Source organism: Coffea eugenioides, chromosome 8 (genome assembly GCF_003713205.1).
Source record: "Coffea eugenioides isolate CCC68of chromosome 8, Ceug_1.0, whole genome shotgun sequence".
NCBI lineage: Eukaryota > Viridiplantae > Streptophyta > Magnoliopsida > Gentianales > Rubiaceae > Coffea > Coffea eugenioides.
The window spans coordinates 19393469-19407858 of record NC_040042.1 but is presented as its reverse complement, the minus strand read 5'-3'; the positions used below and the strand labels follow the sequence as shown (position 1 = coordinate 19407858).

The 14390-nt window shown below is 41.1% G+C and overlaps 1 protein-coding gene across 1 annotated transcript; it reads right to left on the bottom strand.

Annotated features, from left to right (window-relative positions):
- Positions 1-5013: 5013 nt before the first annotated feature.
- Positions 5014-5646, bottom strand: LOC113780375. The gene has a single exon (XM_027326181.1). The coding sequence runs from the start codon at positions 5644-5646 to the stop codon at positions 5014-5016; it is 633 nt and encodes a 210-aa protein (XP_027181982.1).
- Between the last annotated feature and the right edge of the window lie 8744 nt (positions 5647-14390).

Sequence of the window (14390 nt, the reverse complement as noted above, 5' to 3'; positions counted from 1 at the left end):
CTAAGGTGGCCAAAGTATTAGCAAATACGTTTCGAGCTCGCGGGAGATGTCTGAACTCCAAATTTTGAAATTGCTTGGCCAGAATGAGCAGACTACAATGGTAGGGCAAAATTTTTGAATCTTTGGTTATCCACTGCTTCAAAGTTTGGTGCACGAGCAAATCTGAATCACTGAAAGCTATCAACTCTTTGATTTTCATTTCTAAAGCCATTTTGAGACCAAAAATGCAGGCTTCATATTCAGCCATGTTGTTTGTGCAAGCAAATTGCAATTTGGCAGCGGCAGGGTAGTGCTTTCCTTCGGGTAAAACCAAAACAGCTCCAATTCCAGCTCCGAGAGAATTCGAAGCTCCATCGAAGAAAAGCCTCCATTCAGGGCTTTGCTCACTTATATCATCTGTGGCGCGTACAAATAAGACTTTCTCATCAGGAAAATAAGTATGAATTGGCTGATAATCATCGTCCCTTGGATTTTCTGCCAAATGATCAGCTATAGCTTGCCCCTTGACAGTCTTCTGTGAAGTGAAAACAATATCAAAATTTGAGAGAATTATCTGCCATTTAGCTAGACGTCCAGTTAGCATCGGCTTCTCCAAGAGATACTTCAAAGGATCAGATCGGGAAATAAGATAAGTGGTATAGCTCAACAGGTAGTGTCTCAGCTTTTGAGTTGCCCAAGCCAATGCACAGCAGCTTTTTTCAATAAATGAATAATTAGCCTCATACTGGGTAAACTTCTTGCTTAGATAGTAAATGGCTTGCTCCTTCCTTCCAGAGTCATCGTGCTGCCCCAAAACACACCCGACTGCTTCTTCAAGCACAGATAGGTACATGATCAATGGTCGGCCCGGTTTGGGTGGCATTAGGACCGGAGGCTGCAGCAAATAATCTTTAATCTTGTCAAAAGCTTGTTGGCACTCCTCATTCCAGTACAACGGCACATTCTTTCTCAACAATTTGAACAACGGCTCGCATGTGGCAGTTAATTGGGCAAAGAATCTCCCAATAAAATTAACCTTTCCTAAGAAACTTTTCACGTCCTTCTGAGTTTTCGGCACTGGCATATCTCGAATTGCTTTGATTTTTGCTGGATCTATCTCTATGCCTCTTTTATTAACAATGAAGCCCAATAATTTACCAGCTGGTGCCCCAAAGGCGCACTTTGCAGGATTTAGTTTCAAATTGTACTTTCGCAACCTTTCGAACAGCTTCTTCAAATCGACCAAGTGGTTCTCTGCTCTTTTAGACTTGATTATGATGTCGTCCACGTAGACCTCCATCTCCCGGTGGATCATGTCATGAAACAGGGTGGTCATGGTCCTTTGATAAGTAGCTCCGGCATTCTTTAGACCAAATGGCATCACTCGGTAGCAAAACGTGCCCCAAAGGGTGATAAAAGCAGTCTTCTCCCTGTCCTCTTCTGCCATCAAAATCTGATGGTATCCAGCGAAACAATCACAAAAGGATTCAATCTCATGCCCAGCAGCATTGTCCAGGAGAATGTGAATATTTGGCAGAGGAAAATCATCTTTAGGACTGGCCTTATTGAGGTCTCTATAATCAACACAAACTCGCACCTCTCCATTCTTTTTTGGAACAGGGACTGGATTCGAAAGCCAAACAGGGTAATGGGAAACAATGATAATGTTGGTTTTGAGCTGTTTTTCAATTTGTTCTTTTATTTTGAGGCTCATATCTGGTTTGAATTTTCGAGATTTTTGTTTTACGGGTGGAAAAGTAGGGTCTGTGGGCAACTTATGCACTACCACATCAGTTGAAATACCAGTCATATCATCATAAGACCATGCGAATACATCCTGGAACATAGTCAAAAATTCAAGCATCTCCTTTTTCTGCCCCTCATTCAAATGAATACTAATTTGCACCTCTTTAACTTCGTCTTTAGTGCCAATGTTAACCTTTTCTGTTTCTTCCAAGTTCGATTTTGGTTTTTCCTCATATTGTTGAAAATTCTTTGCAAAAGAATCGAATACCTCTTCATTATCACTCTCGCTTTGGAGCTCGGATTCCCAGACCTCCAAGTCGTGAGTGATATAGAGATTGCCATTATTGAATTCCAGAATAGTGATATCCAAAGGGTCAAATAGTTTTACTTTTGGCCATCTGAAAGAATTAACGAATGTGGGATAATAAGCAAACAAATATACAACAAACAAATGAACAAGCAATATAAACAAACAAATGAACAACTCAACATGACAAGAACAACTCGTGCATTTTCATAAAACCTTTGATTGAAAGCGAAAACAAAAGAAAGCAAGCGGAAACGAAATGGAAGCTTAACAATATTTCCACGTGCAAATTTAGTCAAAGTTAAAGATGCTTTCATTAGCTATTTACAGATGCAGAAGTATTTTCATGAATTCGCATGAATGACAAACCCCCTTAGATTTACCGAAACTCCTTCCGAATGGGCAGAAACTCGGCTGTCCAATTAGAAATTGATCCTTCAGGGATGTCGGGAAACTCGGCCTCATCTGGAAAACTGTCTTCAAATGTTGCCCCAACGAACAATTGGGCCAAACTAGTTTCGATTCCATCAACTGGGTTAATCTCTGATGTGATCACCTCGATTGGTCGTGGAAAAGTATAATGCAGTGGTAGAATATCAAAAGCCTTTTGCCTGCCTTCTTTCTCAGCTCTCTTGCGTTCCTTCATTTCTTTGATGTCTTTAGCGGTTGGTCGGAAACCCAAGCCGAATGAGTCCCTTTTCTCCACAATTTGCACTGGCTTCAAAATTCCTTGTAGATCACGTCCCAACCCTTTGTCAAACTCATATTCTCCGCGGATCATTTCCTTAGCCATCATGACACTGGCCTTTGACAGAGCTCGTTCCTTTTTTGTTATCCAACTTACGGAGACGATATCAGCTGTGCTATGAGGGGTCACTGTGGCGTTTTGGCTACCATCTTCTTCGGACCCAGAATCAGCAATCACGAGGCAATCCTCCTCAGCAAAGATAGTTATCAATTTGTCATTTATTATGAATTTCAACAATTGATGCAATGAAGAGGGCACAACTCCGGACTTATGAATCCACGGCCTTCCAAGCAAAACATTGTAAATACTAGGAAAATGCATGACTTGGCAAGCTATTTGAAACTGTGTGGGCCCTATCTCGATAACTAGATCCACTTCTCCTATAGGCTCTCTTTGTGCTCCATCAAAACCTCTAACTATGGTCCCTGAAGGCCTCAGCTTGATATCTTGTAACCCTAACTTTTCCAAGGTACTCCAAGGACAGATATTAAGCGCAGATCCATTATCAATCAACACCTTTGGCAAAATTTTTCCATTGCACCTCACAGCTATGTACAGAGTCTTGTTATGTCCAATGCCTTCCGCCGGTAGCTTATCATCAGAGAAAGTGATTTGTTTTGTAAATAACACACTCCCAACCATATGTGAGAAATTAGCAACCGAAATGTCCTTAGGGATTTGAGCTTTGGTCAACACTTCGAGCAACGTATCCCTATGCATATCCGAAGAAAAAAACAGATCCAACATGGATATTTGGGTGGGCGACTTACTTAGCTTCTCGACTACATTATATTCGCTTCTTTGCAGCCTTTTAAGAAAATCCATGGCTTCTTTCTCAGTAATTGTTGGTTTAGCGGGCTGCTCGGGGATGTTTGTTTGAATCGGAACGGTAGCTCCAAACGGACTTGCAATCCTCCCTGATCTAGTGACCACTGACACCTCCTCTTTGGCAACTGGCTTTCCTCCAATTTGTATGACAGATTCATTGTAATTCCATGGCACTTGCTGCAAATTTAGAACAGGCTCCTGCCCTGGGAATTCGATGACTACTGGCTCCAAAGGCTTGCTTTCAACTGGAGTGAGATCCAAAATAAAAGGTCTTTATCCTCCTCAAACGGTTCATCTTCTATTATGAATGGCCGGTCTGTGACCCCAAACACCTCAGCTTCCCTTGCCAATTTTTGGGCTAGCTCGTCATACTCTGTGTCGTCCAGAATGACCCCAATGGTATTAGCATGTTCCGGCAAGGGGTTCCTATTTATATTCGGCCCTTGTGCCTCCCTTTTTCTAATTACAATCTCTCCAACTTCAATCATATCTTGAACTTTATGCTTAAGAGCCTTGCAATCCAAAGTTGAATGTCCGGGTGCCCCTGAATGATAAGCATAGACAGCTTGCGGGTTATACCAAGCGGGCATGCCAAATGGATAGGTAGGAGGGGGTACCATACCAATTTTCCCGGCCGCCTTTAACTGGTCATACAATTGGTCTAGAGACCTGCCTAAATTGGTAAATATACGGCTAGGGGGTCGGTTGTAAGGTTCAGGAGGTTGAGGATGGTTGTAAACAGGTCTATTTGGGGGAGGAAATCTTGGGTTATATGGAGGGCGAGGTCAGTTTTAGGGCGGATTTGGTTGAGAAATTTGAAAAGGGGCTACAGGTGGATTAGGATAGCTTGAGCGAGGTCGAGGGTGGTGGATATTGGTAGTATATACATGGTGCGGGTTTGAATAATAAGGGTAATGTGGTTGGTAGGTCAGATTAGGTTGGTATCGGGGTTTGGGTGAAGGGTTCTGGTTCCAGATAAAAGTTGCCTCCCCCTCTTTCTTTTTAAACTGAGACTTCTTTCCACTGCTCCCTTGCCCTTGCAAAGCTTCTACTTGCGATTTTAGGGCAGAGACGTTGACAATTTTTCCGACTCTCACAAAATCATCATACTTTTCGAGTTTATTCACAATCGCAGCAAATGTGCACCCAGTCATACGGAAAATTTTTTCAAAGTATGGAGGATCACGCGCCTTTATAAAGGTGCGAATAATTTCATCTTCGGTCATCGGAGGCTCAACCTTGGCAGCTATCTTTCTCCATCTTTTGGCGTATGTCTTATGATCTTCAGATGGTCGCCTCTTCGTGCCTTCCAAAATAGTTCTGGTCGGTGCTAACTCGCAGTTATACTCGTACTGTCTGATAAAGGCGTTGGACGGATCAAGCCAGGTCTTCATCTCCTCCGGTTTTAAGTTTGAATACCAATAAGGGCGTCGCCTTCTAGACTCTCTGGAAATAACCTTAATGGCAAGTTTTCATCATCCACTGGTCTGCCCAACTTGTTGGCAAACAAACGCAAGTGTGTCTTAGGATTGTCCGTACCATCATATTTATTGAACTTCGGGGTCTTGGATCCCACGGGCAGCTGTACATTTGGAAACAGGCACAGATCATCGTAGTCTAACACCCCTTGCTTGCTTAAACCTTGGTTTTTTCTGATGAACTCATCGAAACGATCCAACCGCTTAAGTAACTTCATATCAACCGGGGCAGACGGCTCTCCCACTTCCGGCTTAGTTTGAACAGTGTGCTCTGGCACAACAGGCTCTGTGGTAGTCTGATAAAAAGCTTGTGGATCTGGAGGCATGCTCGGACCACCTTGACCACCTTGAGGCTGATACCCTTGCCCATAGAGAGGATAGAACGGAAGATTTTGAGTGTAAGTATATTGCGGGTTGAAAACTCCCTCAAAAGTAGTTTGAATTGGGGGAATGACAAATGGTTCGGATTCCGGTTGTCTGATGGACGGAGGCTCGGGCTGCACTCCACTACTAATGAGCTCGTTAATCAACTTCTTTTGGGCGGCCATCTCAAACGCCATTTCCCTAAATTTGATAAGTAATTTAGTCAACTGAACCCCGGGACTTGCGGCTTCCGGCTGGGTAGTTGCAGTGGTCTTATCAGACGATTCTGGCTGAGTACTCATGTCTACACGATTCCTTTGGGCTTTACTTCGGGATCGCGTTATGATGGGGTTTCGACGAGAAGTTATGTTTAAATATTACCTGAGAATTTTGAAATGGCTCGGCTTTTAGATTTAGCCTGGCTTAACTTTTTCAAAAAAAAAACAAAACAAAGAAAAAGAAAACGACATGAGTTAGTGATTGTTCAAACAATTCAGATGCATGTCCTACGGGGGGACCCCTTTTGTGCCAAGGGTAGGCCTAGCATGATGCAACACCTTCGAAATGGGACCCGTAACACAAACCTGTTTTTGACAACAATTCCAAATGAGTGCAAAAGAAAAATCGCTTTCATTGATAAACTTGCCAATATTTACATCATGTCACGAAGACGATTCCGTACAAGATTGCCAAAACTTCTGAACCTATCTAATACAGAGTCCTTTGTTTCCCTAGCATATGGAATTCTAACACGTTCAGTTTGGTCATACAATTCTCTGCATTTCCTTTTCAGCTCTTGACGCTTTCCTCGTTCATTTTCGTACAATTGCTTGTGTTGCTCTGCTATCCCTTTGTATGTTTCGACAGACTTACTTAACTGCAGAATTTCCTTATCCTTTGCTTCGACAATGGCTTTCAACCTTTTCACCTCCTCAGCTGACTCATCTTGAATTTCTTGCGCAGCGGATCTTCTTACCCAGTCTTCGTATTGTGTAGTGGTCAAACCCTTTTGCTTTAGTTCCGGGATGTATTGAAATCTCTCGTCATCCGACAGTGTCACCCATGTCTCGATAATCTGGTCTTTCATAGGGAGCTCGTTTGGGCACATTCCTTTACTGAAAACGACGGTGAGCTTACTCAAATCAACCACAGGCGGCACTTCTTGTGTACGTCCTAACTGTCTGAGGAATCTCTTTGGAGTGTATGCGGCGATTCCTTGGGTACCCAATAGGAGAACAAAATCTGACACTTTAGTGCGGAGTATCGGCCTAAGGCAAATCGTCCAGTCTAACACCCACCAAATGTCTTGATCTGGCAGCATCTCTAAGCATTTGACACATTCAACCGCATCGTTTGGCAGGCCCCCTTCGTTGACTCGCTTATGATGCGTGATTACCCAGTTATACCCAACTACTGGCAAACTTTCCGGAACGGACGCTAGTCTCTTAAAATGTTCTAGGGCCCAGATATGCAAAACTATATTAGCCCCGTAGAAGAACTTTTCCCCTTCCTGGCAGTTGGTACAAGCTAGAAAAATGTCCGCAAGGATGGTCGGGATTATGGTGCATTGTTTACTTCGGATTCCTGAAAAGAGGTCTTGTATAACCTTTGCTACCTTGAAAGCTATTTTCTGATCTCTTCTCGGGAAGAAATAAACTCCCGCCATAACTATGGCATACACCACTGGTCTTTTGCGTTCCCAAACATCCTTGGATGTGAATGAAAAATCCTCCCTATATCTCTCGAACCCATTTGGTAGTGCAAAATGCTCAAACAAAGTGTTCACGCGGACTCCCTGATCCGACCCTCGCAATACAGCCTCTCTCAATCCTATGATCTTGCAAAATTCTATCTTGTCTGAAACGTATGGGAAAATCAAAGCGGTTCCATGCAAAGGTAAATTGAAGAGGCCGGCTATTTCCTCAAGTGTCACTGTCATGTGCTTATTGCCTACCCTAAAAGCCGAACATTCCGGATCCCACAGATGTACTAATGCCTCTACTAGATAGCCATTGGGCTTGATCTCCTTAAGGTCTCCAATTGGCCCTAAATATTGAGCTACTTGATGTAATTCGCTAGATAGCATAAGGGCAGGCCATCTTTGAATCTCGGCCGACGGTACCAACAACTGGTAGATTCGACGGGGGCACTCCATCTAACAATGGAAGAGGCGGGTTGTCAATTACCTTACCTATGAGTCCCATTCTCCGGTTGGCAAGAATTTAAACATGCAATCCCTTGAAGGGTTATGTACCCATGGGAACAATCAAGGTGAGTTCAATCCTAATAGCGGGATCCCCTAAATGGCATTCCCCTTCTAGGGTTTATGCATGATGCCAGTTTATTAAAGCGATAGAACTTGCAGTTTGAAATGAGATATGACCTAAGGGACCCTTTATTTGCCAGGGTAAGCCTAAAATGATATAGCATTATTAATCTACGAATGCAATGTACCAAAATCTTTAAACGTGCAATAGCCTATCTACAAGGGTAAGTTCTAAAAGAAGGTCATGCCAGACCTCTTATTTGCTAGGGTTTGTGAATGCAATGGAGACACAAAACCAAGAAAAGTTAATTCAGCCAGATAAATACACATAACACATTGTAGCAACGAGATAAAGCAATCAGTACAAAGAAATAAAGCGATAGGAGGGAAAAAAAGGGTTGGACCCCTCCTATCGTGAATAGTGTCCCTAATAAGGCAAGGCAGACTCTACCCTAGGCAAGCTATCATGGATGCATGAGGTATTGGCTCACTAATGTATCTAGACTCGATAGGTTTTAGGTCCCCGAGCCTTCAGACTTGGAAACCAAGGGTCATCAATCCCAAGGTTCTTTGTCGGTGGCTCGAGCGATTCCCCAGACATTGCTACGCACACATCGTGTCACGGCTACATGTCATGAGTGAATCTATCAAAAATCATCAACTTTCGACTAAAAGCTAAAGGCTATGAACCCAAAGCTTAAAATGGAAGGTTGAGTGACCCCTCGGATCATGCTACGCACACATCGTGTCGCGATCACAAGTCCAAGTGAATCGCCTAAAATCCTAATAGGGTGGAGTGGCGTGACAAGCCACTAAAAGAAAAATAAAAGAGGGGTGAAAAATTAAAGCGTATGCACGTATGCTAGTGCTCGTTTGGAGAGGAGGGATCGAGAACCAACGCGAGGCTCTAGGGTAATGTCCCCCACCCAAATGCAATGCAAAGCGCGGAATCACATAAATAAACCATCCATCCATCAAATCAATCGTACGCCAAATGGGTGAGTGACTGAGTTGATACGCGCGAAATGCAAAAATCCTAAAAAAGGAAAAATGCAACCCTAATGTCCAAATGCTATGCATAAAAAGGGTAGAAAAAGGAAAGGAATAGCTAAATCAAATGCTTGGACCCACTTAGGAAGTCCCCAGTGGAGTCGCCAAGCTGTCGCGCCCCACTTTTTGAGTATGTGAAAGTAGTGTGTGGGATATGTATGTGAACGTGTGTGAAAATGAAAATAAAAGGCCGTGGGATTGTGAAATGCGACGGTTTGGCCAAACAAAGTTCAAAAAGGGTTTTTGAATGGAAAATGGAGTCGCCACTTGGTATAGAGTTAGGGTGTACCAAGTCACCCAAAAAGTGATTTTTGGAAAGAAAAGTAAACAAACCCTTTTTAAAGAACTTTTAGGTCTACGTAACCAAAGAAAGGGATCGGGGGTCACATTTGATAAGGGAGAAGGCAAAGGCAAAGCCTAAGGCACTCCCTTACCCTAGCAAAAGCTAGTTGCGTGACTTAGCCCTTCTTTTCCTAATTTCTTCTACCCAAAGTATGTTTTGCATATTGGACATGACTAATGGATGCTAAAAAGATGCAATCCTAAATCTAAAATGTCTCTTATGAAGCTTTTTGGTCCCAACCACATGAGTTGTGGTGGCCAATAAGGAAAGTCCTCATAGAGGTCACGGGCAATGCAAATGAAGACTCAAGTATGCGTGTAAGTGTGCAAATGTAAGAAAAGTGCAAGTGTGCAAATGTAAGAAAAGTGCAAGTGTGCAAATGTGAGAAAAGTGCATGTGTGCCAATTGAGAAAAGTGCATGTGTGCCAATTGAGAAAATAAAGGTGTTTGTGTGCTAGTGGATGAAAATATAATAGTAGGTACATATAAGTGCAATTGGGTGCAATTTGTGAGGTAGAAAATAAATGATAAAAGAAGAAAAATGTACAAACATGGCATGTGGATTGAGAAAAATATGAGTTGTGAAAAAAGGTGGATAAAAGAGTGAGGAAGTGATATGATAAGAATGAGAGTGCATGAACCTAGAGGAATGCATCAAGTCGGGTACGGGAATGACTCCTAATTTCACGACTTTAATTTTCCCTTTGATTAGAAGGAAGAACTAGCGTGCTAAGGCTATTTTGTAGCCACACTCGCTCGTTTCCCTTATCGAAAGGGGACTCTCAAGCAAATGTACCCTATAACTAGCATGAAGATGCAAAAGCCTAAAATGGAGGGGAAATGATTGGAAGAGCATGCCAAATGTTAGAAAACTAAGAAAAATGCATGAAATGTAGTGAAACATGCAAGTATGAACTAGCGAGGGAAATCCCTAAGGGTCTAGCGTTGGACTAGCCCATATCTATGAATTCCTACTAGCGTTGGACTAGTGGAAAACGGGACAATGAGCCACAACTAGCGTTGGACTAGTGCGGTGACGTGCATTCATCCATCACATTCATCTATGACTATAGAAAGCAAGTAGACATGCCAATCACCTATAAACACGTAGCACATAACACTTAGCATGCTCGACTAAATGCAAGAGCCTAATAAAGCAAGTTAACACGTAGCAACAAAAGCAAGCAATCAATCTAATGAACCTATTACATTTGCTAACTAAAACAAAAGGGGAAGGGGAGAAATGGACCAAAATGCTCTTCAAGCCCTATCTATTACAAGCCAAAAGGTGTACACATACCCCATAAAGAATAACTTAATAAAAACAAAAGCAAACGAATAAATGAAAGGAATTAAGGAAAGGCAAGGAAGGCAAAGTAGACATGCAATTCTCACTTAGCACGTTGGATCACATAGGAGAGACAAAAAGGGATAAAAGAAGTTGTACCTCCCCCCGTTTGTAATGCTAATAAGGTGAACAAGACTTAACTCGGGCTATAGTCACCAAAGAAAGAGCTAATTTGAGCTAAAACTATCAAAACAAGGGATTAATGCATCACTTTAATTAACAAAATTTCAAGGAAAAGAATAAATATGAAATTGAATAATTAAACAAAGCATTCAAAGAAGTTAAACAACCCCTATTCATCCAATTAAACAAACGAAGGTCCATATAAAGAATTAAAGAATATTCAAGGGATCAATTTGTTATTACTATAAAATAAAATAAAATTAAAATTAAGGACCTAAGGTGAGACCTCCAATCAAATGATAAAATTCACAAGAAATGAATAAAAACCCCATTTTACAATTAAATGACAAAAATTCAAACATTCCACTAAAAAAATCAAATCAAAGCTATAAGTCTATGAAAAGTTATTAAAACCTACAAATTCATTCTAAACTCATGAATAATCTATCCCAATCATCATATTAAAACATACTAAGAAAGTTAAAACTTGAAATGGACGAAATTGATTAATTTATGTGATTAGTTGGGCCACAGTAGAACAAAAAGGAACTTGAATGGTTGGAATGTAATTTTTCCTAAAATTTTGCATGCATGCAACGAATGTCAAGCTTTCTTTACTTCTGCTATTTCTGCTGCAAGTTCATAGCTTGTAGCAACCCCAAAAAAAAAAAAAAAACCAAAGCTATAAACAAAACCCATGGTGATCATCACAAACAAGGTAAGGAAAACCAGCTTTTGGGCTGCTACTGGGCAAAGGAAAATTGGCAAACATATGGAACGAAATGCAGTTTTTTCATGCAAAGTCATGGAGGAACTTTCAGCAATGAAACTTGCAGGCTCTCGGTAACCATTCCAATGCCGTTCCTGCTTTTCCCAGCCTAGCTATATTCATGCGTCCCCAAAAATGCAAACCCAACACCCCTTATCTTGCTCCTCTTTCCAACATAGAGGTCAATCAGCGAGCTGGGTGGCCGAAGCCTTAATCAGAAAATGCAGGTAAACAGCAAGGCATGAAATGCAGCAAAAGAGAAAGGTGAAGCTTGCGGCAATTTCCAGCAGCGACTCCATCCGTTTCATCATACAAACAAGTTTTATAAAACCAGAAAATTGTTGACTAAATCAAAACGTGAAATTTTGTTTGCAGGGTTAAGGTGGCAAATCTGGTTTGACCGACAACAAAAGAAAGAAAAAAACTGCAGCAAGATTTTTCTTTCGGCAACCACAGACCAAGCAAACTGCTGGCCTCTACTGCTAAGCTCCCAAACATTCTCACGACATCTCAGCCAAACGACAGACAAATTAAACATTTCAAACAACACGAAAAACTTCAGCAGCCGAAAGTGCAGGCCTGCTGCCTTTTACTTCCAAACTCGAATTTCAGACTCCAATACACAAAGTTTTAATGAATCGATCTAAGCAAAATTTCATTTTTCTGCAGAAAAAACTTCGGACTGTGCATTTCTAGATTGAAACATAAGCATACTCATTCGACAACCAAGAACATGCAGCCTGCTAAACCAGATTCCACAACATTTAAGCAAGCGAGAAGCCCATGATACAAAAATAACAAAAAGGCAACAGCTTTGGGCTGTATAATGAAAGAGAACGCATGAAACAGCATATGTCTAGCAATCAAATCCACAAAATAAGAGCCCAGAATCTCTGATTACACAGACCAGATTTCATATGAAATGAAAATAGACAAAAGAAGGGGTTGAAGGCTACCTGTTCACCACCTCTGGGTTTGAAGCTTTCGCTTGGGTGCGATGAAGGGACCAACTGCAGATTCAGATGAAGCAGCTACCTGGGTTTCTCTCGGTCTCCCTCCTGGTTGCGGCTTCCTCTTCTGGCCGCTCTCTCCCAAACTCTCAAACCTCTCCCTTTCACTCTCTTAGCCGTCAAAACCCTCAGCTTTCTGTTTCTTTCTACCGCCAACTTTGTCTCTCTCTCTCTTAAAACCCCAGACTTCCTCTCTGTTTCTCTCCCGCCGTCAGTCGTCCCACACTCTCTGGTTTCTTTCTTTTTGCCGCCCTTCTGCTCTCTTTCTTTTCTCCTTTTCTGATTTTCTCTCTAGCCGTCAACCTTCAATCCTCCTCCTCGGCTGCGGTTCCTCTTTTTCTTTTTATATCCAGTTAGCAGCCCCCAAAATCCTCCATTCAATGGCTACAAATCATCTCATCGTAAGCCCTTTCCCTTGACCATCCGATTCATCCGACAAAAATCCATGAAAATGATATAAGAAAATTCATGCCGCATGCATGTGTGGCTTTTTTTTTTTTTTTTAAAGAAATAATTTAACAAAATTGATAATAAAATTAAGTAAAGAAAAACAACAATTTAATTAACATCGGATAAATAAACTAGAGACAATAAATAGCAAAGTTGCAATTTTTCCATTTTTCCTTTTCTTTTCTTCATTTTTTCAAGAAAACATTGAATTTAAATCACAAACAACTAAAACATATTTTTTAAATGCTTTTTTTCTTGTTTTTTTTTTTTCGAGAAATTCTATACTAAAAACTTAAAAATAAAAATAATAAAATAAAAACTAAAAACCAAAAAGTGAATAAAACTAACACGACAAATAGAAAACTAAAAAATAAATAGTAAATGAAATTACACTAAAATTTTGGTGTCTACAGTTTGCCCCTCTTTGTCTGAGTTTTGAAAAAACTTGAGACAAAGAAGTAGACACCAAATACTTAACTGCGTTATTTGGCCGCAAAATGATTCCAACGAACAGGAATTTAGAACGAAACGGGACTGACCCGAACAAGAAATTTAAAATGGGACTGACCCGAACAGGAATTTAAAATGGGACTGACCTGAACAGAAAATTTAAAACGGGACTGACCCGAACAGGAATTTAAAACGGGACTAGCCCGACCAGGAAATTTAAAACGGGACTGACCCGAACAGGAATTTAAAACGGGACTGACCCGAACAGGAATTAAAAACGGGACTGACCCGAGCAGGAAATTTAAAACGGGACTGACCCGAACAGGAATTTAAAACGGGACTGACCCGAACATGAATTTAAAACGGGACTAACTCGAACAGGAATTTAAAAACGAGATTGCATTGGGGAGGTTTAAACAAAGAATTGAGTTTTTACCTGGGAGTAGTTCAAACTTTTGTACCAAGAGGGAGATTTGATCTCTATAACTAAAGCGATAGCTGATGTTGTCTCTTATGATCAAACTTTGCCAATAACATTATCACTTCGTCTTTGCTTACTGGGGAGCTTTTTCTATCATCGATTTAGGTGCGAAAAGGATAGTGGTTGTTCTCATTTGTAAACACAACGTTCCTGCAAGAAAAGAAGAAATAACGGACTTGCCACCATCATTTGATCCGGTTTGCCTTGAGAATCGTGTAAACATGAGTCTTGCGATGCTTTTGCTTCTGTTCTGCGACGTCTGGCTTAGTTGAACTTGTAATTTTGAAACCTTTCCATTTCTGAGACTGATAAAGTACGTATTTACCACGTCACCAAATCTATGTAGCAGCTTTGTTGCACTTTACCCACTTTAATAGGTGAATCCCCTAACCTTGCACAAACCCTAGGGTTCATCATCCATTCGAATCCAATGGTGAAAAAATGATGCATGAAAAATTTGTCATATAAAAAGCAATTGCAAGATGATTTCCTATGTCAGGCCAGGATGAGCATGCAAAAGAATGCAGACAACCACAATCAGTCGAACGCAAATAATCAAGAGAAACCAAGAGGTTTATAAGGATACATTTTGCAAAAGAATATTCGTAAAGAAAAATGCAAATTTGGCCAACGAATATCATATTCAAGACT

Coding starts and splice junctions, on each gene's coding strand:
- LOC113780375 (XM_027326181.1), bottom strand. CDS start 5,646: ATGGCGTTTGAGATGGCCGCCCAAAAGAAGTTGATTAACGAGCTCATT.